The 28,000-nt window shown below is 50.0% G+C and overlaps 1 protein-coding gene across 1 annotated transcript; it reads right to left on the bottom strand.

The window, feature by feature from the left end:
* Positions 1-3,856: 3,856 nt before the first annotated feature.
* On the bottom strand, positions 3,857-28,000 carry LOC144102258 (protein argonaute-2-like). The gene is made up of 6 exons (XM_077635562.1): positions 27,877-28,000; positions 22,981-23,372; positions 11,782-13,815; positions 7,322-7,549; positions 6,023-6,375; positions 3,857-3,945 (listed from the first exon to the last, which is right to left on the bottom strand). Exons 1-5 carry the CDS (start codon positions 27,929-27,931, stop codon positions 6,061-6,063), a joined length of 3,024 nt encoding a protein of 1,007 aa, XP_077491688.1. The 5' UTR covers positions 27,932-28,000; the 3' UTR covers positions 3,857-3,945; positions 6,023-6,060.

Here is a 28,000-nt window from a genome sequence, read left to right as displayed (position 1 = left end):
ACCCAGGATTTGGTGAGCGTACCCTGCCCCTTAAAGGGAGTGTGCCAGAAAACGCTTACTCCCTTTTCACTGCTTTCACGTTTAGTGTGACTGTAAAAATTTATTTGTGCACTGTCTGCAACCAGCCCAACTCGCAGTGCTATTATAAGAGGAGAATGTTTCGGTTTTTATAAGGAGGTCTTTACATTCGGCGTGATGCAAAGAACAAGGAGAGCGGTTACGTATGTTCCAATAAATGGCGCTAAGACAGCATGCTTAGATTTGCGCATCCTAGCTCACGATGCGCCAAAGGTTTAGAAGCTTCCTCTTCAATCACTGCGCAGAGGAAGAGCCCCTCCTGGTGTTTTTCTCATCGCTTGCACTTTTCACAGAACAACGTGGCCCACTACTGCGCAACACTGATCCTCATGGGAGCACAGAGAGCAGTTCTACGGCCATGTAGCGCTCCTACGCTTTGTTCTCATCATATCTCATGTGATTAGAGCCACCCCGATTCCTATGAAATAACGGTGTCCCTGTGCCCAGGGAACAGCATTAGCGCATGCTGTCTCGCACAATGTGCAAGATACAATCAACGAAAAAAAATCAAGAATGAAAATAACACCTTCACTTTTTCGCTAACATTCTTCGATATTCAAACTGCATGCAAGAATAAAAGCACGTTATCAATGGGTCACACACAACAAAATCCGGATGCCCATGCTTACGCCGCACAGCAAATCAAGACATCGGGAATCAACAGAGTAAGAAGCCCCGAACAGAACCAGTGCAACAGAACGCTAAGCTACGGTTCCAATTTCAGCCGAAGGCAGAGCTCGCTGCTTCCGGACAATCCGTGTTTCTCGATGCCCCGATGTATACAGGATCCGCGCATCCCGCAAACACAACTTGCTTACCCAACTTTGAAAAGACATATTTTCCGACTCGTCGAATTGCGCCCCTTACAGTTAATTGCCTCGTGCAGTAGCTAGGATCGATGAGAACTAGTTTAACCTTCTTATCCATGGGTCAATTCGGAAATTTGTCGAACAAGCCCTTGAGTGTGTAAACACGAAGCCAAGCACGGAGGCCGTCAAAACATAGGCACGGAACTATAAGGTATCCATACTGGTAGCAGACTGGCCATCGCTGCTTGTGCGGAATGTCGAGAAACGTGCTTGGGCGAGAAATGTATCCCAGTCATCTATGGTTCATTCTAACGGAACGGACTTGTCCAGGAAGTCACCACCGATGTTCAGGGAAGCGGTGGCCAGCTGTTCCACAGCTTTGGCCTCATCGTCTACTGACCCAGCCTGTTTTCCTGCAGGCGACGCCGAAGCTGAAGATCCGGCATCTCCCAGCGTGCGATCTTCACACAAGGCTTCTACGACCCTGTCCTTCATAAACAGCGCTGTCCGCTCATACTCCGGCCTGACTACCTGTTTCATGACCCTCTCGTTTCCAGCCACTGCGTCGCGGATTTCCGACGCGAATCCGCGCCTGTGTTCAGCTAATGCCGTCTCGGCCAGGGTCTTAAGCCCCGAAATAATGTTTTCTAGAGCGTCTGTCACTGCACTGGCGAGCATTGCCTGCAGGGCACAGGAACTGCTCGAATGAATCCAGTTTCATGCGCCGGGCAGCATTTCCTTCCTGTATTTTTCCTAACGCTTCTTTTACTTGCATGACTACGTTGACAAAGATATCGTCTCGTTCGCGTGCGCGGGCTGGTACACAGTCGCGCTCCGGATGTTCCGCAATGTCCTGGTACAGGACCATCTCGCTACATCTGGGGAAGGTCACGGTGTGGAACTGGAAGGTGTTGGCGAAGTGTTCCAACATGGCGGACGGCACGCAATCGGCATCGCAGCTGTGCTCAGAGTTCCAGCAGCGTACCTTTCGGCCGAGAACGTTGCCCCTGCTGATGATTGTCCACGCCACGTCATCCTCCTGGAAAGGCTCTTTGTCCAGTGGGCAGTGGCTGCGCTTAGCAGCGGCGCCGTCGTAGCAGGGCTGGCATACGGAGTGCCAGCATGGCAACTTTGCCGCCAAAGCAGAGATGAGACTGCACACTTTGCTCGAAGGGAAAGGGTTCAAGAACAACGAGGGCCGCCGATCGAGGCTGGTTCCGAAACCGAACACTGTGCATGCATGCAGGCGCTATGTCTGGAGGCGTGTAGCCAAGTATCCTGAAAGGGAACATCCGGCGCACACTCAACTGAGACTGCCATCGGTCTGAGCGACCGTTATCAAATTATCAGTCGTATTTATCATATCTGCCCTTATCACATCAACGTAGGAGCGTAAAAAGAAGACTATACTACAAAGCTCTCAGCGCGGCTGCGAGTGGACCGAATGAATGTCCGAGTAGTTTCTACTCATTGCCGAGGCGTAACCTTGACCGCGCTACAGTGATATCCTATCTCCTTCGCTCTGGCGCCGGCCTGTTCGCATCGCGAGAAGGGCCCAGAGTTTTCTGGAAGGCGGTTTCTGCGCTCGACAAAGGGGGTCGCGCGCCCGGCGCGAGAATGTGAAGGATATTGTGCAGTTATTACCGCTTGTATGTGCGCGCCTGCCTTGAGGCAAAGAAGGAACACACGCGGACCGCACCTACAAATGAGGGCTTTAACCGCTGTCTGTTAGCCTGAGCCGCCGTTTAAGCTTCTGACATGCGCGCCCGCTCGACGCCCGGGAGAACACCACTCGACCAGCCACGGGCCAGCGAGGCAACGTGCGCCAGTCTGCGGATCGGCCCTTTCGTGCTCCTCAGGTCGTCGACTGTCGCAGTGCCCAGGCAACAAATTGTGTTTTGTCTGTCTCTCTCTGTGATAGTGCACTTTAAATGCAAAGATTCTGTTGAATTGTAATCTCTCTCGATTGTTACTTTGCATGAGTTGCACTGTAATTGTAAATCACTTTGTATGTGCTCGTACGAATGGTTGTGAAATCCCCTGTATCGTCTCTGCTGTATAAGCTTTGTTTGGTTTTGTGAACCTTTGGCTCCGACCCATTGACTGACTTGCGACCGGCGAAAGGTGGGCACCAAACGACCAACCTCCTTGTCACTTGGTAGCTGGCCTCCGGCTGAGCTTGCCACATTGAGTCAAGGGCATCTTTTTTGGGACGACCGAGACCACTACCCTCACAAGCTCTAACGGTGTCACGGTGCGCACACAAAGGTGCGCGAGGTAGTGACACCCAGCAGCACAACTAATCGGCCCAATATTGGCAATATACTGGCAAATTTTTATGACCAGAGTGAAACCAGTCATTCCCGAAATTGGCCCGATTGGCTGCGCTGCTTGAGATCGGGCTAGTTCACGAAGTCTAATCAGCTGACCGATTTTGCGCGGAGCTTGACTTTGAGTGTGAACCTTGGCGCATGAAGAAATAAAATGTAAGAATTGTTGCGACTGGGCGATGAACCCTCGGAGACCCGAACAGATCAGATTCGCTCGCCACTGAACGAGAGCACTGTGCTATCTCCGCAGCCGATCACGCCTCGGGTCAAAAAGCCACACACACTCGCGCTGTGCATTGCACATCGTCGTCTATATCAACTTCCATCTGCGGCGCGAACAGATCAGATCAGCTTAACCTCGATCAGAGCTTAACCTGAGTCCAATATCACAGCAAAGCAAAACCCATACAGGAAAGCAAAGCCATGAGCCAACCAAGCATAGCACATGCTTTCGCACGTCTACTCGGTTTAACTACGTCTCAAAACCCTTTCACTTTTTAGCATGTGTTGTAGTAGAACAGACGGACGTCGGCCAACGCATGACCAATGCAAGCGCCAGTGACTGCAAGACAAGGAAACCTCATGTAACGGTAAACTTTTTTGGCCAATTTTTTTTTATTACAACTTAATATATTTCAAGGCACACAAACAACCAACAACGTTGGCGCCCGCACTCTTCGTACAGCCCATGAAACAACAAAACCAAAGAAATCCTTCGCCTAGGGGGCCTGCAAGAAAAGAAAAGGTGCGATTAGTGACGGCTTGGCTGACTTACGCTAACCTGGAAATTGTTCCGTCGAATTTGAATCAAAGGCAGCCCGAGCCTCTTACAACGAACACCACCTATTAATAACTGCTCATGCCATGTTCGCGGAGCTACAATTGAAACATACTGATCATGCATTTTTTGCAAGAAAATAATGACCTTTTTCATATTTTCCGATTGTTTGCGTTTGTTTCAGATCGCAAGGAACTGCTTTTGATCTCTATATTCATCACATTGGTGCCTATAGAGAGTGCTGCAAAACGGAGACAAGTGAAACATACAGGGATCTCACAGAAAGGCCTCCGACATCCATGCTTCCGCTCGAAAATGCCAATGTCGTCTAAATAGGCAAATAGAAAACAACTCACCGCTATGAATTGAAGTCTCACCATAATGCACTATTCATGCAGTAAACACTGTCAGCACCTTTATAGGTTATACTGCGCTTCACCATTTAATATCTTGTAGCGTTACTTGTCCATGCTCCTCAGCCCAAATTAACTGCCCATTTATGACTTGATCATATTTAATGCTTTTACTAATTCTTTTACTTCTATAGAGACATTTTCCGCGCTTCTCTCTTTGCGACTTTGACGCCACAATTCCATTCCCCATGCAAAGTATACTGTAAACAGAAAGGATTAAAAAGGGAGTAAGAAAGGAGAGTAATCTGTCCTGTGCGCTATAGCTAGGGCAGCATACTCTCTTTTTTACTCCCATATAGGCATTTATTTGTGTTTAGAGTGTAGAATGCCATCTAAAATCTATGGTTTAAATTAAAGGGCTTCCCCTCTCTCTATCGCAAAGGGACACCCGCAGGGCTTGACAACTATCTGACGGCTATGCAGTTGAACGCCGCGAAGGCTACAGTTTACTAAGCTGGATTGCATTTTTGTGCAGCTACGAAGTGCTGTCAAGCAGCACAAATCCAGTTAAATTTAGTTCAGGTTCTTCTCTGCTTTCCCTATATACAGCAGCATATATGAGCATAGCAAGCCGGGGACCAGGCAGCGAGAAAAGAAAGAAAATATCGCCGGACAGTGGTCAATACCATTTTGTCAGGACTAGACAAACAAAAAAAGCATATTAGGCGCATTTACATTTTACGCAAAATATTGGTTGTGCGCTCATAGAAGATGCACAGATGAACTAATCGCAATTAAACAAGCACGTGAAAGTGAAACAACACAGGGCAGGCGCTGTGTGTTCATGTCCCTGTTCAGTGGCGCCTCTGTGATGTGTAGCTTAGAATGAACCATAATTGAACAACCTTAAATTTCGGTCACAGAATTTGGATCAAATTCTCTAGTTTTTAATTTCGTCTGGTGGTAAACTTCTTGTTTAGGTAACACAAAAACAATTTACAACCGACAATTTTTTTTCTTCGAGGAGGAATTCCAAGCAGCGGCCCTGAGTGTGGGCGGAGCAGCACTTGACAGTTAAGTCGTCTCTCATTACAACAAAACGCATTAAAAAATGTTCCTATACGGCATTCGTGAAACGGCGATCTTTATCGTCCATCCCATGCATACCGCTTCATCTGCGCCTTGAACACACGACAGTGCAACGCCAAGAGGGACGAGAGAAGATGTCCACTGCGTGAAACGTATATCTTGTCCTCTACGTGTTGCGCAGATCTCCAACATTCTTGGACAAATATTTTGAAAATTGTGAAACTAAGATACTGGTATAGAAATGTTTAAGGTCCATTCTTCCGATATCTGGAAAAACCTTCCTTTTACATTGTTTCCATCACTCGCATGGAGCAGTTATGACTGTAATAGAAAACCAATGAGGAACGCTTTAGACTGTAGCAAAAACGTTAATAACAAAAAAATGCAAGCCTGCAGGCGGGAGGTTGGGGATATATTGATCGTTGTAGTAGAATCTTACAATATATGAGGAACAATGCGCTCATAATACCCTCCCTATAACGCATGTAACACCCTCCCTGCAAAGGCCCTCAAACGCTTTCCCTTTGGAAGAGGCTTTTTTCAGAACTGTTGGGTATGACGTCAGTGGTACGCCTCCAGGCCCACCGTAACCGGAATGCAGGGGCAGCGGAGAACCTCCTCCATTACACGAAGTACATGGAGGCCTGCAGTTCCTGCAGCACCTTGACGGCCTCCACGTATTGGGCAGTGGTCAACCCTGCGTCTCCGCCGCCCTCAGGCGGCTCCCTGACAACACCAGACGTCTCCAGCTTGCTGGCGATGTGCTGTTTGGCGCGGAAGGCGGCCAGGTGCGCGTAGTACACAGGGGCCGGGATGCTCACGCTCCTTGCACACCGGGAGTATGTGTGGCACAGGTAGAAGCTGACCTTCTGCAGGTCGTCCGCGCTGAACTTGGAGTCATCCCACACGATATAGTAGTGGGCCGGCCGGCTGGTGCCCTGCGGGAGCGCCGAGTGGTACATTTATTCACATGCGAGAATTCCAAGGGCCGTGTCATGTTGTGTCGCGTCGTGTCCTGGTATGTGGTGGTGCGGTGTGGTCCTGCTTGTGGTGCGATGTGATGTGGCGTGGTGTTTGCGGTTTAAATGCGCCATTACGTGCAAAGGACAGTGTTTAAACGCAATATACAAAAACCAGCAGAGCCCATGAGCACAACATGCGCTTGCCCTGCTCCTAATGCGGCATGCACAACATGTTTCTGGCTTTATCTGCCCTTAGATGCCCTCGCGCCACTAAATACAGTGAATAGCTATTATTTCCTGGCTGGCTGTCATCGGTGCATTGGTCGGTCATCGTCATCTATGTCGCTGTCCCGACATCGGGACAGCATAAAAAACGAGGCATACAAGACGACACGACTATTTAAACAAAAAATCAATTTTGACCGTTTTGTGAGACTTCAAAGCCGCTTCCCGCTTTAACGTTCGAGCTAAACATCAAGCGCTTCTCTTTTCACCCAACCTTATGCATTCATTGTCTCAGTAGACGCCACCTCGAGAATAAAAACCAATGACCACATTCACATGACAGCATCACTCTGCACTGGCCCTAGAGGGCCCCCATGCGCAACTTCCGTACCGCTTCCCGAAAGTCGAACATGACGTCACAGTCACACACAGCGCTCCTGGTGGCCTCAACGTAAAGCGGAAAGCTTCCGTCACAGTCTCGCGCGTAGGTGATCTTGAAGGCCATGCTTCCGTTTCCTCAAGATGTGGAAGGCCTACACCGCAGGCGCTCCTGGAATTTGTAGCGCACTAAAGACGCGACGCGACTGTGGCGACGCCGGCGCCCGGACTATTTCCTCCGCAAATTCATAAACGAAAACACCGCCGACCATTTGTTCCCACTGACAATCGCAACAAGGGCTGAGATGAGGACGCCTACCTGGATGCCGAAGTGGCTGCAGAGGAAGAAGTCGAAGTCCAGCGGGTGCGTGACCACCGAGTCTACGGTCGTGCCTGGTGGGACGTTGCGACACTTGCCCACGCCGTCGCGGTCGTTGGCGGGCATGAACCTCGTGTGATGCCGCTTCTGGACCACGATGAACGTCAGCGCTGGCTCGTAGGTCTCGTTGGGAGACAGTTCCTTGCACGCTAGCCGGATGGCGCTCACCTGCGAGATTTGAGAGCCGAAACAAAAATGTCGGTCAAGGCTGAAAGGCCATTCGAATCATCACGAGATCTACCTAGTTTAGAATGTAAACCAAACAATTTGGACGTTCATGAGCTTTGCTGTCGTACCTTATACAATTGTCGTTTAACAAAATGTGTGCGGCGAAGAGCAGCGTTTTTTTATCAATGCTATTATCGGTTGTACTCTGGTTAAACGAGCCGTTTAAGCTATCGTTCAGTTCAACGGAAGTGCAGCTTTTCCAACTGACGCTGAAATGAATAACAGTCGGCTGCAGTTATTCGGCAAACTCCGCTAAATTGAGTTCACGCGGTCAACATTCTGGATCACGTGATCGGTTTGTACATAACTCTGGGCATTGACTACCTAGTTGACTTCACTGAACTAAAATTTCTGTGCAAGCATGGTGTTTGAGTATGCCTAAAGTGAACAAGCACACAGAGCTAAGAAAATTCAGTACAGGAACGTCAGGCTTCACCGCTCAGCCGTTGTTTTCCTTGTGCCACTTCGCGGTATTTTTTTTTCTGGCTACACTAATCCGAATATAGTTGGATACACTCAAGAATGAAGCCGCTTTTCTCCGTAAAAGGACCCCCTTCCAGTCAATGGCTTCGGCTTATTATCACGAACCCTCAAGGCTGGCAATGCGGTGAGCGCCGTGACAGTGACAATAGTCTTCCCTGTAATGGGGGAGACTAACCCCTTTCATCTACAACTCCCTACGTGGTTACCCAAGCAGGCTCATGAGAATTGGTCTACGCCATTGGCTGCAAGATAGTCCATTCAGGGGGAAAAGCCGCTCGGTTCTTGGGTTGTATTCGACTATAATGGAAGTTGTAGTTGTACTTATATTAGACAGGATAGCAAGATGTGGCAGCCGGAAATGCCGCCGACTTGGCCGACTCAGCGGGTCAGTAGACTGGTCCAACTGCGTATCTCTACTGAGCTGAGATCTCAACAGCAGGTGGCGCTTCCTTTTATTACCCGTGCCACACGCGCACTAGAAATAACCGCAGATATTTGTAACCTTAAGTTTGCCTATGCCATTATTTTCGGAGCTGGCGCTACACGTCCAGATTTAACGACAATTTTTATTGACAGATTTATTGACATTACAGATTCGCGACTAAGCAGAGGAGATTACAATCCAATAAATGACGAAATGCGAATGTTTTCTGATAATATTCTGACACCCACTTTTCAATATAGGTCAGAAGAAGATAACCGTGGGTTCAATTTAGAGACAAGCTCGCCGAAATAGTAGCCAAACATGTCCCACTTATCACGCTATCAAATCATAAACCTAACCCTTGCTTTACATGAAAGCATCAACGCATTACAAATAAGAAAAAAATGGTTGTACAAAAATACAAAGCACGAATGTTCGCCCTGCGCGTGGGTAAATATAAAACCAACCTAAAGCTGTTTTGTCCTGGCCTTTGTGACGACAAAAAGCCCTTACTGCGCTACTTAAGAACAATAAAAGCAAGTCCTTCAAGACAATACGTCCGAACAGTGTCAGTAATGATATATCAATGCATGACGTTCACAGCACCAACTACTTCGATGCCGAATGTCCTAAAGCATTTAACTCGTTTTTCGCATATATTTTCACCCAAGAAGATAATCCTAACATCTCGTATGTACCTGATTTTGGTTACCCGTACATGGCACCGGTTGACATTACACTGTATGGCTTAGTACACCTGATAAATAACCAAGTACCCTCTTTTTCTGGTGTTGATGAAATCAATTCAAAATACTAAAGAAATGCCATTTCTGTCTCCAGCATCATCTTCCTTCAAATCCTTAAGCAGACAGTATCTACAGGTGAGGTTTCCACCGATTGGAAAATAGGAAATGTTGTACCGGTTTTCAAAAGTGGCAACAAACACTCGCACGAAAACTGCCCACTTGCACCTTTTTGGACTTTGCCAAAGCATTTTATCGGGTAGAACATTGCCGACAAATATCTAAGCTTTATGCACTTAAATTATTTAACTCTGTCATGGGCCCGTAGTTTTCTTTCTAATCGCCAGCAGTTCACCGTTAACATTTATTAATTTCCTGTTTCCGATGTTACATCGGGCGTGGCGCAAGGAAGCCTCCTCGGTCCATTACTATTCTTAATTTACATTAATGACCGGCCAGCAACAATCTCATCTTAGATACACATATTTGCTGACGACTGCATTAATTATTGGCCAATAAAATTTACTATTGGCCACCTTGAACTTTAAAGTGACCTCGATTGCATAAAAGACTGGTGTAAAACGTGTCTAATGACTTTAAGCATTTCTAAGTGTAAGATAATTACTTTTAGCCGAAAATCAGTCACTTCGAATTTTCCATACCACAATAATAACGATACTTTGGCTCGGATTACGCAGTATAAGCATCTAGGCGTCCATATTTCACCAAACTTTTTAGGGCTGAACACACAACCACCACTTTCGCCAATGCTTCCCGGTCACTAGATTTCTTTCGCCGTAACCTGCAATGCACTACCCCTCACGTGCATAAACAAGCCTACATTACTTTTGTAGCACCGCAGCTAGAGTACGCTTCATCCATCTGGTCACTTCATCAGAAATATCTAATAAGTTGGAAGCTGTCCAGAATCGGGCTTGTCGTCTCATTTCGCAAAATTAGTTACCAGTCCAGTGCAACCAAACTGAAGATCAAACTTTCGCTCCATGCATCCCTTGCAAATTCATCGCGAGACTGCCCTTTTATCTATCTTTCACAAATATGTTCATGCCACTGATTCACCGCCAGCACATCTACAACGTCCCTCCTACTTATAACATTGATTACATAATAACTACAGCTATGCCGCATTTATGGCATATATGGCATTTATGGCATGTATGGCATTTATGGCATTTATGGCGCGTGCCATTCGTCTCTGGAACGATCTTCCGGACTGCATCGCCCTGCAGGGTAATCATGGCACCTTTTCCAAACATCTACCCAAACACTTCGTTGATAACGGTTAGCACGTCATTTATATACTCAGGATTCGTTTAACTTCGTTTTCAGCAGCTTGAAACTATTGCCTCTTTGGTTCCGTGGATGCACAGCTTTGCTTATTTATACCTTATATGTTTTCTTTGGCTTTTGTATAACTCTTCCTGCATTTCCCCTGTTTTTGTTACTTGACGCAGAGTTGTTTTTTTACTTTTATCCCTTTTTATGAATTGCGATATCTTATCTGAACTCACCTGTTTTTTTGTGTGTTTTGCTGTACATTTACTATGATTTTTGGATTTCTAACCTATTTTTCACTACCTTCTGTATCCCCCATTACACAATGCCTCTCCGGAGGCATAAAATATCTCTATATAAGTAAATAAATACTTAATCACGGTGAAGATACCGCCTTTTAAGGCAGTAAAAAAAACCCTGAATATAAACTGTGTTAATGACCAATATCCCAGCAATGCTATTCAGATATAATATAAAAATTAATTTGTAGAATAGGCCACTGTTCTTGCTTGACAATAGTGTAAAAGTAGAACTCGTGTGTCAGCTCAAGTGATAACAGTACATATGAATTGCTGGTTAAAATAGTGTTCTTTTTGAATAAACCATTATCCTCTGGATAGTAACTTCACACAAAAAAAAATGTTTTCCTGTATGCGGAATGGGGAAAAGACTATACAGTGCTCGGGCGAATGAGTTGTGGCGAACTCAGAAGGTCGCAAAAGCCAGTTAGTCTGTCTAATGTCATTAAATACGAGTGCGTGGCACCGCGCCAATTGCGTTAAAAATTGATTTACTAAGTAATTAATGACATAAAACTTGACCGTGTGGCACGGGTATAACACCTCGAGCTGTCGTTCAGTTCAACGGACGGTCAACTGCACAGCAGTTATAATCACCCGTGTGTAAGAAGGGTGAGAGGCAGAGCGGATACGTACAAAGCCGCGCCAGAGGCCTCAGTCTTGGATGTTTACCACCTTTTGAAGAGAAACGATCGAGCTGAGGTCAACTAACGCCGAGAAGACGTCTCCAGAAATGAATATCTTGGATGTCCTGAAATTATATCCCTGTGGAGATCAATTCGGTGTCGTTACGTATATGCACAGCTAGTCCCCTTCTCAAAAGACAAAGGTTATCCAATGACACTAGTGACATTGAATGCGGGAAAAACTGTCTTAACAAGATGAGCGTTTAGTGGGGACTGTATTGTAGTAGGTGCAGTTGCTTACCTCATGGTTACGGACTTCCAAGAACTGCCCCTCGCTCACTCCGTCCCTGTAGAAGACGATCCGCTCGGGCTTGTGCCTGGTGGCGCGGTAGAAAGCCAGTAGCAATTCTTTGATCATGTCCTTCAGGTCTCTGATGATTTCCACACGCGCCTTAGCCTCGGAGTCTTCAATCTGTACCCGAATGGTGGCGTGAAACTTGGACGGTACACGGTCTAGGCTTCCGACGCACGCGGCGATGGATGGCCTGACCTTGTCTCCAGGCGATGGGTGCGACACGTCTGCTCCGATGACGATCACGGGCCTATGGAACAGCTTCGGCTTCTCCTGCATCAGGAGACTATTGTTGATACCGCCCATCTTGGCGTTGATCTTCTGGCACAGGTTTTGGATGAGCGCTGCGTTGCACTTTTGGACCACGTTGTTGTCCAAGATGCATTGTGTGCGCAGGGACAGCTCAGTCTCTGCCACCTGCTTGATCTCAGCGTAGTTCGTGTCTTTTGTTATCACAGCCACAACCATCTCCAACTGCGGGTGCTGCTGGCGCTGCTCCGTGAGAACGGTCCGCATGGGCTGGCGGTTTGTGTCGAACGTGATGACCGCAAGCGGCTGCGCAATGCGCATGCCCAGTTCTTTGCCGATGCGGATCAGCATCCTGACGAAGTTTTCCAGGGAATCCTTGTGCGCGATGCGGCTCACGTTGAGAACAATCCACTTTGTCATGGACATCGCCTCGTAGAAGCGCTGCCCTCGGAGATCCCACGTACCGTCGCGCGGCTTGCACATGGTGTTGTTCTCAAAAACCAGAGATGGCGGGTCGAGCACTCTGCCCACAACCTGAGTGGGTTCAGTGTTGATCTTGACGCCGAACTCTCGTAGGTACTTGCCCGAGCTGCTGACCATGTCGCGCATAGACTGACGAATCTCCTGGAAGCGCTTGGCTGGCGGCTGGGCCGTGCGCTTGATCATCTCGGCGGTCTGACTCTCGTCGAGCTTCTTCCGACAGTGCTGGCCTTCGGCCAGCTCGCACACCTCCAGAGGAATGTAGACCGGATGCGTCGGGCTACCACTCTGCACGCAAGGGAAGTTCGGGTACGACAAGCGTCTGTAGCGGCTCTGGAAGTAGTCTGCGACGGAGATCTGACTACCTTCTGATTCAAAATAGATTTCCTTCGCAGGTTCTCTCGTGATCTTGACCACTTTGTACTTGCGCGGGTACGGAAGGTGCGTCACTTTGACACGGAGTCCCTTGAGCTCCCTATTCAGGCGCACGTACTGGTTCTCGCGCAATGACCGGAAGTCCGCGGGCGTCAACACACGACGGCTGTCGCTTAAGAACCTGCACATGAAGTCGACCAGTGGAAGCGACTCGTAGAATGCTGTTGCTGACATGTCGACGTTAAGCATGGGCTTCCATTGGGCGGGTCGAACACTCGTGTAGTAGCCAAACCACACCTCCCGGCCTCCTCCGAGGTCATTGTGCTCGTTGGGTCCAGGCGGTCTGAAGAACGAGCGCCCAACCGGTGCAAGGTTGATCGAGGGGCTGTGCCTCAAGACGATGTCGATGGCCTGGAGGACTTCCTGCGGCACAGTTTGTACGCGCTTTTGGAAGACACCATGCAGGGCGTCCAGGTTCACTGTGGCCGCGTACTGGATCTTGATTATAAACTTCTGGGATCTTTGGTCTTCCTCGAGGTCGACTGTGAATGTGCGCTCGCGGAAGTTGAGCTGGCGGCGCGTGTACAGGTTCTTGCGGCCATCGAAAGCCGGGATGCAGTTGGCCAGGTCTTGCCGGTACTTCTTTACTAGGAGCTCGATGACAATCCTGTTGATCTTCGTGCTGAGACATCGGTACTTTTTCTGCTCAGGAACCTTGGTCTCCTGGGCAGTCTCAGAGGAGATCTCGACGTCATAGTGGTAGACGCTGCCAGACGGTATCTCAATGCTGAAGTGGTTGGCAAGAAGTTGTATGGTCCGGCCCAACTGGCCGTGGGCGGGCCGCCGCGGGAAGTGAGAGGGCAGGGTTCGCTCGAGCTCCTGCGCCGTGATTGGTGGCAATTAGAGCAGAGCATGAACAATTAAGGATGCACGCACTGTCTCGTGTGTTGAGCGTCACATAACTTTGACCGAATGGCTTCGATCTACACTACACTGCAGGACCGGTTCGGGTGAGTCTTAATGAAAAAAGCCTCCTGCACCCCGTGCGTTGTAGCGAGCCCATTAAAGGACGGCGCTTGATCATTGATATGCTCCAGTGAGAATGTTTTAAATGTTTCGTGCAAGCGAAGCTATCTGCAGTCAATATCTTAATTTCAGCGTATTCGAGACTTCCTATATCTTTTCATCACTCTTTTCATGCTCACAGGTTGGCGCTCTTCAGCCAGCCCTACCCAATCGGCCCCACCGCCGGCTGCCGACGAGTTCGGTAATTCACCCCTGTAGAATGGGGTCGGGGGGGGGGGGGGGGGGGCTTCCTGAACCGCCGAAGAGACGCTTATTACTCGCAGTGGCCATAGCAGCTGCCTTACTTTTGAATCTAACTGTTAAGTGGAAGCCCACGGGGCCGTTGCCCTCCCCTTCCCCCCGCACCTGTTACCAGGAGCGGTCATGCCCGAGGGGGAATCGAGGAATGTACGTCGAGGCGTGACGCCCGCGCTTAGGGTGAAAGGCGGCACTAATCCTTTCTGTCCCGACGCGTGGCAACCGGTGCATCGTATGCGCATGCAGCGAGCTGCGCATTCCACTGGGCTCGCGACAGCCCACGGGGACAATGCCCCCCCCCGCACCTGCTACCAGGAGCGATCATGCCTGGGGCGGGCCCTGGGCTCCGCCCACTAGTACATACGATGCAATTGCTTTGCTATTGGTCCAAATTGGGCGAGAGCTAGATTACTCAAGCTCCGCCCAATTATCGAAGGGGTTAAAACCCGCGGGAAACGACGACTTAGACGAGCGCGCCGTCTCAAGCTCGGCCGTTTTTAACAGCCTTTTTTAAATAGCCTTTCTTTACCAGCCTTTTCTTTAAACTGCCTTGTCATCACCACCTTGTATTTCAATCACGTCTTTAATAAATAAGTTTTGCTTTAAGAAGTTGGAATTCCTGCCCCAACCGGCAACGTGTCGCCGGACGAAGACCTGAAGTACTCTTCGTACTGCTAAAAGACGTTCCCATCGGTAGGAGGGCAGAGGAAAGTTTAACTGGTGCCGTGACCAGGATCGTCTGAGCGGCTTCCTGCAGAGCGGTTGGAGGCAGTACCTTCCGGAAGATTGAAGGAGCACAAAATCTTGGGGAGAAGCCCCGGGGACCAAAGTCCAGGCGAGGTCTCGGAGTCAAGGCTCCACGTCAGCGCTGACAGCGAGGAAGCGGACCGACGGAGCGGAGCGCGGCGACTTCGGCGGCATCTGTGGCTGGCGGCTTCATCGGCCTGGAGGACGTGACGGGCACCGCAGTGAACACCGGTGGGACTCCCACCCCTTCCGCCACCAGCTCAACGTGAACAGCGGAAAGACACCGACCCAGCGCAGCACGAACAAGAAGTCTGCAGAACACAGGTGGGCCCTTTCCCGTTTTCTCCGGGAACGCGATGTCAGTCACTACCCGAGCACAGAGGCTGCGCGTGGGAAGTCGAAACGCTAGTGACACGGACTCTGACGGGGAAGACACGGAGAACGTGACGATTATGGATGGGCAGAGAGCTAACACCCCGGCGAGTGACAGCAGCCAGGGTAGCGCGCGCTTGAGGGAGCAGGAGCTCGAGATTGAAGCTCTTAGGCTAAAAATTCAGCTCCAGACGCTGATTCAGAGAGGTAAGGGCACCTCGGGAAATGGCAGCAGAAGGGAAAAATTGGGTCGGCACGCGGATGATCTAAGGGCAGTCCTCGCGCCAATGCCACAGTCGGAAGACCTCATTCCTGCGTGGTTCAAAAGCGCCGAAAATATGATAAGGGCCTGCGAGATCCCGAATGACATCGCGGGGCCAATTATAATGCCCTTCCTGAATGAAAAAACTCGGGCACTCGTGGCTAACCAGTCGGTCGACACGGTAATGAGTTTCGAGAAAATTCGGGAGCTAGTACTCGCGGAGCTCAGATTGACTGCTGAAGAATACAAGCGGAGGTTCTACACTTGTAGAAAAGATGCCGAAAGCTGTGGTCAGTTTGTCACCCAATTGGACGTAACGCTTGGATACTACTTGCAAAGTAGGAAAGGGAGAACATTAGAGGACGTTCGGGCCTTAATGGTGGCAGACCGCGCTAAGCAGACTATGCCGGACAAAATGCGCGAGTACATTCTCCAACAGGAGACAGATAAGTGGTTGAAACCCAAGGAGCTTGCGCAACTTGCCGAACAATATGAAGACAGTAGGCGTGGGCGCCGTCAAGGGGCTGCAGAGGAGCCGAAAAAGTATGAGGCAAAGCCGCGCGAGCCACGGAACCAAGGAAATCGATCCAAGGACGAACACAGGGAACCGCCAAAATGCTATGGCTGTGGTAAATTCGGTCATGTGCAGTGGAACTGCCCACAGAAGAGGCCCAATGTAGGGTCTGGTGATGATCTAGGTCGTCACCAGCAGGACGCAAAGATGACAGCGAGAGCCGCGGTCGAATCCGTAACGCGAGCTGAGGGTATGTATGGGCGCGTCCCTCAAGGCCCACTAAGAATCCTTCAAAAGGCATGGACAGGGAACTGGACACCACCTATGGGCCTAAATAAGGCTACGTCAGAGTTTCTGATCAAGCTGCGGCAGCAAATGGCTGAAGTAGCAGGGAGGGTAGATCACCAAATCAAGCAGCTGCAGAAAGCGTATGCGGAGAAATACAATCTAAGGGCACGGGCCAAAGGGTTCTGTGAGGGTGACGAAGTCCTCGTGTTAGATACGAACCAGCAGAACAAGATGCGACCTAAATGGGCGGGCCCAGCAACGATTAAAGAATATAGACGACCCGATAGCTGTGTTGTCAAGTTCAGAGATGGTTCTGAGCGATGGGTGCACGCCAATAGACTGAGAAAGTATTACGCCAGAGTAAACAACGTAGGCGTAATTTTTGAGTCTGACGGAGAGTTTGGGGATATAAAAGGTGTTCCGGAATTGCATACTGGGAGTTGCACCTTTGAATCCACACTACATGAGTCCACGCATCTGACCCAGGAACAAATCAGGGAGCCGCCTGTGCTAGGTAGATGGATCGGACATCGCGGGCCAAGGAACGTACGGGACGGTGGCCCAACCTGAGTGTGTGTCTGTGAGTGCTTGTGGACTGACATCTGAAGAGCATTAATGATGTACTCCTTGTGTGATGAGTTTAGACTGTTATTTGCTCGCAAAGAGAAAAATATGTAAATCTGAGTGTAGATGCATGCAACAAGATATCCTTGTGAACCTACTCTTTTCGCTATTGCCATAAGTAGGATGTGAAGTGCCCCTCCTTGGTTTGTGTTTTTTTTTTGTGCTGGTACTTGTGCTTTCGCGCGTTTTGTATGTTGTTGAAGGCCGGATGCTTTGTGCTATTGTGGGCTTCGGTATGTTGTTTGTACAACAAGTGTCCCCCCAACATTCTTGGTGGGGAGGTGTTAAGTGGAAGCCCACGGGGCCGTTGCCCTCCCCCCCCCACCTGTTACCAGGAGCGGTCATGCCTGGGGCGGGAATCGAGGAATGTACGTCGAGGCGTCACGCCCGCGCTTAGGGTGAAAGGCGGCACTAATCCTTTCTGTCCCGACGCGTGGCAACCGGTGCATCGTATGCGCATGCAGCGAGCGGCGCATTCCACTGTGCTCGCGACAGCCCACGGGGACAATGCCCCCCCCCCGCACCTGCTACCAGGAGCGATCATGCCTGGGACGGGCCCTGGGCTCCGCCCACTAGTACATACGATGCAATTGCTTTGCTATTGGTCCAAATTGGGCGAGAGCTAGATTACTCAAGCTCCGCCCAATTATCGAAGGGGTTAAAACCCGCGGGAAACGACGACTTAGACGAGCGCGCCGAGTCTCAAGCTCGGCCGTTTTTAACAGCCTTTTTTAAATAGCCTTTCTTTACCAGCCTTTTTTTTAAACTGCCTTGTCATCACCACCTTGTATTTCAATCACGTCTTTAATAAATAAGTTTTGCTTTAAGAAGTTGGAATTGCTGCCCCAACCGGCAACGTGTCGCCGGACGAAGACCTGAAGTACTCTTCGTACTGCTAAAAGACGTTCCCATCGGTAGGAGGGCAGAGGAAAGTTTAACTCTAACCGACAGACAAATCTGAAAAAAAAAATACGCAGCAGCGCGAGGCGTAGAAATGCGCGTGCGTGAAACAGTCGCTGAAAAGAGCTCGCCAACCTTCGCTCGAGATTGTGGCTTCTGTGCTCAATGTAGAAATATATGGTTCAGGTGTTTATGACGAGAGAACATAGTGGTTGAGCTAGGTTATATACACGGCTGGTCAAAAGTCTCCGGGCCACAGGGCTTGCTTCTTTTGAGCAGTATATCATGGCATTTAAGACGCGAATAAAGCTATCAAGGTTCGCAGAGAACAAAAGCCTCTTCCGCCCTCAATGGATATTTTGAGTATTTGAGGGTGTCATGTCTGCCTAATTATACAGCTCAAAAACAGTCCCTGTGGCCTGGGAACTTTTGACCGACCCTGTACTTTCCTCAGAATATATTTCAGATCCCTGTGCTATCTTGCGCACATATGACATGGACGATCGGGACGATTGCAAAATCAAGGAACCGCACTGCGTGGTGGGTGTGTTCATCAAAATCGAGACAGTAATTACTAGTTTTTTCCCTGCCTTAACTTATTTATTCAGGGAACCAAGGACATGGTGGCGCAAGAGCTGTAGAAGCATTTCTTGCAAGCATTATAAACCACTCAAAGTTCAACTGTGGGCGGTTTTGAATGTTTTTAGACGTGGCATTATGTTCCACTACGCATCACATTTCTTAAGTCCTTTCTCTGCGCCTCAGAAACCGTTTTTCAAAATCCTCAGTAGAAGCCCTTTAAAACAGCAAAAACAAAGAACGCCGAAACTAAAACTGGGTTTCCCTTAAAGTGTGACATCGAGACAGAAGCTTGTCGTCATGCATACTGTCACAGAACCTCTCGGCGCGTTGACTGAATAAACTGGAGACCATAAGCGACCGACCACTGTTTGTGTGAAGTGACCATAGACAGAGGTCTTATTTTTTTTTCTTGAGCAAACTCAAAGAAAATATCGAGGGGCATGCAGCTGGTGACGTCACAGTACAATGTCTCCCACAGAAATCTTCCCTATTTCTGAGCAAAGAAGGCGACAGGCTGAACCTGGTGAACAGCCTAGTCATCAGCAGAATAACTTACTTCCATATCACCGCATGCTGAAAAGTGAAGAAAATCAGGCAGAGGTCCTAATCAAAGGAGCCTACAAGACAGCTTTGGGCTTACCCAGAAACACGTCGAACGACAAGCTGGCAGAACTGGGGCTGCAAAACACGTTCGACGAGTTAAGCAGGGCACAAGTCATGTCAGAGATACAAAGGCTAAGGAACTCGGCAACAGGGAGGGAGCTCCTACGGAGGTTGAACTATAAGGGGGTCCACGACATAGAGGATAGATCGGCAGACATCCCAGACGAAATACGTCGAACCTACCAGGTTAGCCCTATACCCAGGAATATGGATCCAAATCTACACGCAGCCAGAAGACAGGCAAGAGCTGCATATGTAGAGGCGAAGATAGCCACACAAGATCAGGTAGTCTACACTAACGCCACTCTGTACCCGTGGACTCGTAGCCAAAACATCAAGAAAACGGTATCGGTTGTCAACACAAAGGAGGTTTGCCTCATCAGCGGCGCATCCACGAGAGATGGGACGATAATTAAAGCAGAGGAGATAGCCGTAGCTCTAGCGGCAGCCGAGGCTTATCGCACCAACAAATCTCTCACAAGTACAACAGATTCCCAAGATGCGTGCAGACGCTACATGGTAGGAAGAATCAACAAGAAAACACTAAGAATTCCCTTGAAAACGCAGCGAACCAACGAAAAGATCAACATAGGATCTACTGGGTGCCGGGACACGCCGGAATCGAAAGCAATCTGAAGGCGGACAAGCTAGCTCGCGAGCTGACTATCCGAGCTGGTGCGTCAAATGCCTCGGACGGCCCGGAGATGACGGTAGAGCTCACGTACGCAGCTATCCTCAACCTCATCAAAGGCAGAAGACGCAAATACCCCCGCCACATCCTCTGCTAACACAACATGAAGCGACATGTTGGAGAAGACTCCAAACAGGAGCCTTCCACAACCTTCACATTCTACATAAGATGTATCCGGAGCAGTATAGGGATGCATGTCCGTGGTGCGGGGCAACCCCCACGCTGTATCATATCACACGGGAATGCATACACAATGTAGCTTTCCGAGGTAATAAAGAGCGAAGTGTGGAGCAGTGGGAACCGGCTAACCAGCAGCCAGCTCAAGGTCCTAAGAGACCTAGTGAGCCACGCATGCCGGATGGCCAGGTACAGTGGTGCCTTGGACTAGGAGCGCCAACCACGCTCAACCTGGAAGACATCGGCAATCTTCGAGCAAGCAGCAAGACTCCTTTATTACAGCACTAAAGTTTATTCACTCACTCACACACTCGTCGCGACTGGGGCGACAAAATTAGAAAAATTTAATCCTCATGAAACAAAACCGGCGCCCGGCGGCGAAGCTCGGCAAAAGGAACTACCGTGGAAATTTCGGCATTCGTGGAGGTCGGAAGGACGCGCCAGCCGCTCATTAACAGCGAAAGATGAGCAACATACGGGACTCTTTCTTTGAAAACAGAATGTGCAGAAGCATAATTTATAAGAATAAACAGCTACGGCCCAAGGAAACATCAGTTTGCCAGAGTGGATGTTTGGACTCGACGATGGCTCATTTAGCTTGGAGTAAAAGCTTATTTAACGAGTGACTGAAAAAGACAATACACTCACCGCGATGGCTCACTGGTTAGAACGCTCGGCTGCTGATCCGGTTTCCCAGGTTCGAACCCGACCGCACCGGCTGCGGTTCTTTGGAGAGAGAATACGCTAAGGCGCCCGTTTGCTGTTCGTTTCCAGTACACGTTAAAAATCCCCAGGCGGTCAAAATTGTCCCGTAGCCCTCCACTACGGCACTACTTCACTTCTTCTTTCACCCCCCCTTTGTCCCTTCCCTTATGACGGATTACGGATATCCACCGATATGTGAGACAGGTACTGCGCCATTTCCTCCCCCCCCCACCCCCGGAAAAAATTAATGTGGATGGGGAAAGAATGCGCAGTATGTCTCACATATCGTTGGACACCTGAACCGCGCCGTAATGGAAGAGATAAAGGGGGGAGCGAAAGAAGCAAGGAAGAAAGAGGTGATGTAGTCGAGCGCTCCGGAATAATCTCGACCACCAGGGTACACCCGCCCCGGTGGCTCAGTGGTTAGGGCGCTCGACTACTGATCCGGAGTTCCCGGGTTCGAACCCGGCCGCGGCGGCTGCGTTTTTACGGAGGAAAAACGCTAAGGCGCCCGTGTGCTGTGCGATGTCAATGCACGTTAAAGATCCCCAGGTGGTCGAAATTATTCCGGAGCCCTCCACTACGGCACCTCTTCTTCCTTTCTTCTTTCACTCCCTCCTTGGTCCCTTCCCTTACGGCGTGGTTCAGGTGTCCAAAGATATATGAGACAGATACTGCGCCATTTCCTTTCCCCCAAAACCAATTAATTAATAACACCAGGGTACCTTTAACCTGCACTGACATCGCACAGCACACGGGAGCCTTAGCGTGTTGACTCCATAAAAACGCAGCCGTCGCGGTTGGGTTCGAACTCGGGATCTCCGGATCAGTAGCCGAGCGCTCTAACCACTGAGCCACCGCGGCGGGTTGGATCAGCCCAGCTAATCCAGAATATACAAAGCGAAAGCGATATTGAGCTCTCCACTGACCCACAGAGTCGGTTGTGCGCCTTTACATTCGTGAAAAAACGGTCTTTGCCAAGTTGTCAACGCCAATGAACTATGAACGCCGTCGGCTCACTTGTTATGTTTACTTTTCGAGGGAAGGAAATGGCACAGTAATCATCTCGCATATCTCGGCGGACACTCTAACCGCGCCGACAAGGAAGGCATAAAGGAGGGAGGCAAAGAGGAACGCGAAAACAAAATTGAAAGTTGGATTTTGAGGAAAGGCGTGGCGGTGCGCAGCGGCGGAACACTTGTGGCTCGGTGCTACCAGTGGCGCATGCGCAGTAGTGGGTAGAGAGCGAGAGAGAAAAATGGGCCGTGTGTCATCACTGCTCCTCGTGCATGCGCAGCACGGCTGTCCAGGAATCATGCGAAACTGCGCAACCTGCGGCCAGTAAAGCTTTCGCTTTATAAACAAATATTTCATACGCTGGCAACACAACACTCGGCCGCCGGCGTATATGTACTGAACCCAAAGGCTAAACCTGACGACGCACCAATTGCTTGAGCCAACCTTTATCCAGGCCATGACTGAGGCCCTGAACCTCACAGAAGAAACTGTGAACATTGAAAATTGATTTTCAGGGAAAGGAAATGCTGCTGTATCTTTCTCACATATTGGCGGACACATGAAACGCGCCATAAGGGAAGAGAAAAAGGAGGGCGTGAAAGAGGAAAGGAAGAAAGAGGTGCTGTAGTGGAGGGCTCCGGAATAATTTCAGTCACCTGGGGAGCTTTAATGTACACTGACATCGCACCGCACATGGGTGCCTTTGCGCTTCGCCTCCACCGAAATGAAGCAGCGCGGTCGGATTCAAACCACACATTTATATGCGGTTGTTACGTCGCAAACTTATAACATATAACCTAACTTATAACTTATAAACTTATAAACGAAGCGGTTTATAACGAAACTAATATAACGAAGAAATTATGATTGCACGTGGAAGCTCGACCAACAGGGACTATAACGAAGCTACAGTTATAACGAAGTAATTGCCGGAAACCTTCAACTTCGTTGTAAAGAGGTTCAACTCTATTTGGACCGCTGGCATAACTAGCTGCACAGCATGGTTTATAACGATATAATGGATATAACGAAGGAATTACGATTCCCCTCGGGAGCTCCTTCAACACTGCATATAACAAAGCAAAAGCCGGGAACGAACTCTCAGCTTCGTTATAACGAGGTTAAACGAGCTACATGGCATGCCTCAAGATGAAGCCCTTTCCGTGAAACAGTACGCACCTTGATCCTGACATCGTCACCCGGAGTGGCCTGGTCGCCAGCTTCGGAGGTTTGCTGTGTCACCGCAACGGGCGGCGTGCATGGTGGCGACGGTGGTAGGGCAGCTGCTGCCGGCTGACTGCCACTCACGGCGGCTGCTGCGGATGCAGGCCGGGGGTTGCTGGCAGCTACGTTGGCGGAACCCGAGGCGGCGGCGGCCCCGTTGCTGGGACGGGAGGCGCTGGGCTGAGCGCTGGGCTCCGCGGCCGTGGTCGGGCCGCCGCTGACGGCGCACGGCTGCGGGCTTGCCGCGGCGCCCTGCTGGAGTGCTTGCGCGAACGAAACCCGCGAGGGACCGGCGGGCGACGGAGCAGGATTGGTGGCTTGGTTGCCACCGCTGGCCGAAGGCACCGCTGCGAGCCGAAAATGCATATTTAACGTCGGCTCTGTATATCGGCTGCGTTTGCGATCATAGCGATCGTTACGACACGCATATATACACTGCCGAAAGCAGAAGACTGGACAGCCGTCGCCGGAGCTCCGTTGGTAGAGCACCGGACGCGAAATTCAGAGGTCGTGAGTTTCGGATCCCACCGGCGGCATGTGGTTGCTTTTCTTCTGCTTTCTAATGAATTATCTTTAAAAAGGTTCGCTTCTTTATGGTGGTTTAAAGTCGCAAAGAGACTAAAAAGTCATTGCCCTATTAAGCCTCCACTGATGAACACCACAAATTATTTAAGAAAGCATCCCCTAAGTTTCTTGGTTTCGGTGACTGTTGGCTTCCGTCATGTCATAACGAGCACCTCTTGTCCCTTCCCTCGTCTGCTCAACGGGAAAAGACAGCTGGTATAGAGTACTTAGTCGATGGTTTGATCGAAAGCCGTCTGGTCAGGTCAGCACAGAGGTCAGCAGAATCAGTCTTCGGTTTACTGATCATGTTAAAGTGCGCAGCTGACTGCAATTAACATATTTGACATGGTCAGTGACCGAGAATGCAGTGTAGAGTGGTCGAGAGCATATGTCGCAACAGCCGTCCCAACTCAGACAGCTGTGCAAGCCGATAGTGGCATGCACCGTGACTAAACCCGACCAAACCCGCAGCGACCCCAAACAGCGTCGTAAACCCTTTGCACTGAAGAACTGAGTGCTCGGCCCTAGCTGGCGCACATGGTCTTAATTTTCACACAAACGGGATCAGCCCTCCCCCACAGCAACAAAGAATCGATAAGCCCCGCCGTATTCAATAAATTTGCGACACACGCGCAAGCTTTCCCTATAGTTCGCTATTTGAGAAGAAAAAAAACAATTTTCAATTTAACTTGGCTAACCCTGGAATACAGCGTAAAGCAAGGACGCTTGATGAGTGTCTCAGGCTCGTCCATGGCAGCGCCTGCATGGACAGCCGTTCTATAGCATATACCCACACGCCCAGGTGGCTTAGACGCACTATTACTGGGGCTTAGACCCCCATCGAATGTTTTTAAGCTCAAAGGTGAACCCAAATCTCACCTAATGTCAAAGGCCAAAGATCAGATGTCAACTAAAGGTCATGGGTCAAGGTCAGGGGTCAAGAGTTCGACCCGTATCTGTACCACGTACGGTCATGCACGGCTAAAGTGGTTGGGCTGAAGGTCGTTCAAGGCTATTCTCCGGCCTATGGGACGACTCCTTTACCAAACGTGGTGAAGCTTTTCGCTTCGTGTTCAACGGCAGTGACTTCTTTCATTTCATTCATATTAGAGCGCAGCTCGCCCGTTATTGAGTTCCGCGTCGTAGCCGGTGTAACATGCTAGCCGACAGGTGACGTGTTACTCAGTGTGACAGGTGTCGTGTTGGCAGGGAGCAGCAGAGCGAAGCGCCACCTGCCATCGCGAGAGGAATGGACAGCCGGAAGGCAGCTGCTACGGGACGATTCCGGAGGGTGGCTAGCAACATAACACGACACCTGCCAAGCGGTAGCAGGCGGCATGCGAAGAGCTGCGCTCAACTTTCGGATTACCGTCTGTCGCAATCGGCCTTCAATTTTTTTTTTCATTTATATATCGGCCGTAAAGAATACACGTTTCTTGCCGCGGATAACGCTTGCTGTCACGAAGAATGTCAGCACATGCTGGTGGCGGGAAACTCACTTCTCCAATTCCTTTTTTTTCCTCAAAATCGACGCAGTCCAGAACATCGTCAGCGCCAATGCCAATGATCACAATGAACGCGGCGGTGGCGGCTGACTGACGTCATAGCTGTCACGTGGTTTCTCCTCGGTTCAAGGTCAAACTCTCGTACACAGCGAAGCAGCTACGCAGGGTAGTAGTAAAGCCTTCGCTTCACGGGAAGGGGACGATGAAGTGGCTGCCTGGCCCTAATGAGCAATGATGTAGGGGCTCTCGCATATGTGGCGAGGGCTGCTTGCCACCGGGGGTACCTGTTGCTAAACCGTCGTCATCGCTTCAGATGACGCGGCTGTTGAGACGCGCGTCCTTTCTTCCCATCTTTCCTCTCATATCTCTTTTAACTCTCCTACTGTCTGCCCGCGGCAGCGATTATCTGTACGTGGCAGCGACTGTGGATCAGCTGGAACCAGTGGGCGGGCCTGTTAACTTTTCATTATTCCCTCAGTCGAAACAACAACAGCAATACCGTGCCACTCATCGCGCCACACAGCGGGACGCCAAGCTGTTAATCCGGCTTGATTAAACCCGTCAGCCCCATAGGTTGCACACTCTAACCTTGAAACAAAAGACACGCTGTCGCGATAAATAGGGATCACAATCCGGAGAAAGAGACATTTGCTGAAAATAAAAAATTGATTTTTGAGGAAAGAAAATGACGAAGTAAAAATCTCGCATATCTCGGTTTACACCTGAACCATGCCGGAAAGGAAGGGATAAAGGAGGGTGTGAAAGAAGAAATGAAGAAAGAGGTGCCGTAGTGGAGGGCTGCGGAATAATTTCGACCACCTGGGGATCACGCGCACAACCTGGACACATTACTTATTGTGTAAATAGTTTGTACATATTACGTCTCCCCCTGTCCTCTACTCCTGTCCCCTCACCTCTTTCATTTCATTTCTCCATTCTGCCTGCTGTCCTTTATTTCCGCTGCCCCAGCTCAGGTGCTTCAGTATCGATGGCAGATGCCGGGGCTAGCAAAAATCTTTTCCTTCCTTTTTACTATTATTTTTAATAAAACCACTACCACCACCACCACCACCACCTGGGGATCTTTAACGTGCACTCACATTGCGCAGAACACTCGCCTTTGCGTTTCGCCTCCATCGAAACGTGGCCGCCGCGGTCGTGTTCGAACCCGGGTTCCCCGGAAGAGTAGCCGAGCGCACTAACTACTTAGCCACCGCGGCGGGTAATGCGGATAGCCCATGCCAAAAATGCGGTGGAAACAGAGTAAGGACGCTGAAACACGATGCCCGAAAGACGCGGGTTCAATCTCGGCCGCGGAGGTCGAATTTCGATGGAGGCGAAATTCAGAGGCCTGTGTTCTGTGCGATGTCAGCGCACGTTAAAGAACCCCAGGTGGTCGAAATTTCCGGAGCCCTTCACTACGGCGTCCCTCATAGCCTAAGTCGCTTTATGACGTTAAACCCAAATAAACCATAAAGGAATCGTAAATGCGCTGAAGAGATTGTTGTGCGGAGCTGCAGAGGGATTGCTGTGCACCAAGAAGAACGGGCTAAAACGAGACAGCAGCGCTCGGAAACGTGCCGTGGATCAAGGCACTGACCAAGTGGAAGAGCGTTCCACAGCACCCGCCCCGTGTCAGGTCAGCAGCATGGCCGGAACACACAGGCGCACGGGCGACGCGTGCAGCAGCGCGTGCTCGAGGAGCGTCGAGACGAACAGTGCGCGTGCGCAAGGCGAACGTTCGGCAAGGCATTCACGGCAGGAACGCGCCGCCGGTCACAAATGCGCGGCTCGGCTGGACCCCTTTTTTATAGGTCCTCTCAGAAAAAAAAACGACGTGATCCGAAGCGACGCGATCCTTTGTATTGGGTTAAGCGTTTCAGTTAGGTACTTCACATAACCTGTTAGCACTGACGTTCGTAGCATCCCTGGAATTTGATAATTTTGTTCATTTCGCATACATACTATCGTATAGCAATGCTACCGTACATCAAGTATTCCCGAGACAGCAGCATTAATGCAAAACGTTGCTTGTGCTAACAAGAGAGACTAATATTAATGATATCGAAAGAGTGCATTGTCCACAACGCAGGTTGGAGCTTGAGCAAGCTGAAGGCGTTGCAATTTCACTAAGCGTGCGGGCTTTGTTCGAACAAAGCAAGGCTCTTCGCAGCCTGAGGGCAGCGCGCCCAATACCGGCGTTGCATATGGCGACAATGTACGAAGCACAAGGACGGAGACGCGCAAAGGGTCGCGCGAGCCCGAAGTTCGAGCGACGTACGCAGTCCAAGGGCCACTTCACATACAAGGGAAAACGCCAGCGATTTCTGCAGCCGCGGCGCACAAAGCCGTTTCGAGACGTCGCGGCGCGTCGAACGGCCAGAGCGAAGAGGTTCAATAAATGTGTAAATTCTTCGATGCAACGCGCCGCTCTATCGCTCTGCTCGCTCAGTCGCTTGCACGTGAACCAACCTTAACGCGATTAGAAGGCTGCCGAGGTCGCTTGGGCTCAACCGAACCAGGTATTTTTTTTCCCTCAAGTCGCGGTCAGTCACGCTCACATAAAAACGATGGTGCATAATAGCGAGAACAAACGGATAACGAAGCTCGTGCATTTCGTTGAGCTTTCTCGCAAAAATTTAATGCTTTAGAACACAATCATCCTAGCCCACGAGGTTAGGCCTAAAGCGACCAGCAAGTGACGCCAGATGAACAAAGGGATCGAGCACCGAAACGAGACTGCGGCGGAGGCCACAGAACCGAAAGGAAATTCGCTACGCACCTGGAGGTCCAGCAGCTGAGTCGTTTTTCTTGTCTTTGCGCTTTCCTTTCCCCATTTAGATAGCAGGCCACAAACACAAATGGCAATCACCGGAACGGACGTCTTGACTGCCTGTCGAGCCCCT

This window comes from Amblyomma americanum, chromosome 8 (genome assembly GCF_052857255.1).
Source record: "Amblyomma americanum isolate KBUSLIRL-KWMA chromosome 8, ASM5285725v1, whole genome shotgun sequence".
NCBI classification, from domain to species: domain Eukaryota; kingdom Metazoa; phylum Arthropoda; class Arachnida; order Ixodida; family Ixodidae; genus Amblyomma; species Amblyomma americanum.
Note: the sequence above shows the minus strand (reverse complement) of the source record. Positions and strands in the feature narration are given on the sequence as shown.

Bases quoted from the DNA above. Each gene is read 5' to 3' on its own strand.
- LOC144102258 (XM_077635562.1), bottom strand. From the start codon at position 27,931: ATGGGGAAAGGAAAGCGCAAAGACAAGAAAAACGACTCAGCTGCTGGA. The intron at 23,373-27,876 runs GTGCGTAGCGAA...TTCGGCTCGCAG, and splicing joins CTCAGCTGCTGGACCTCCAG to CGGTGCCTTCGGCCAGCGGT. The intron at 7,550-11,781 runs GTAAGCAACTGC...CAAATCTCGCAG, and splicing joins TGGAAGTCCGTAACCATGAG to GTGAGCGCCATCCGGCTAGC.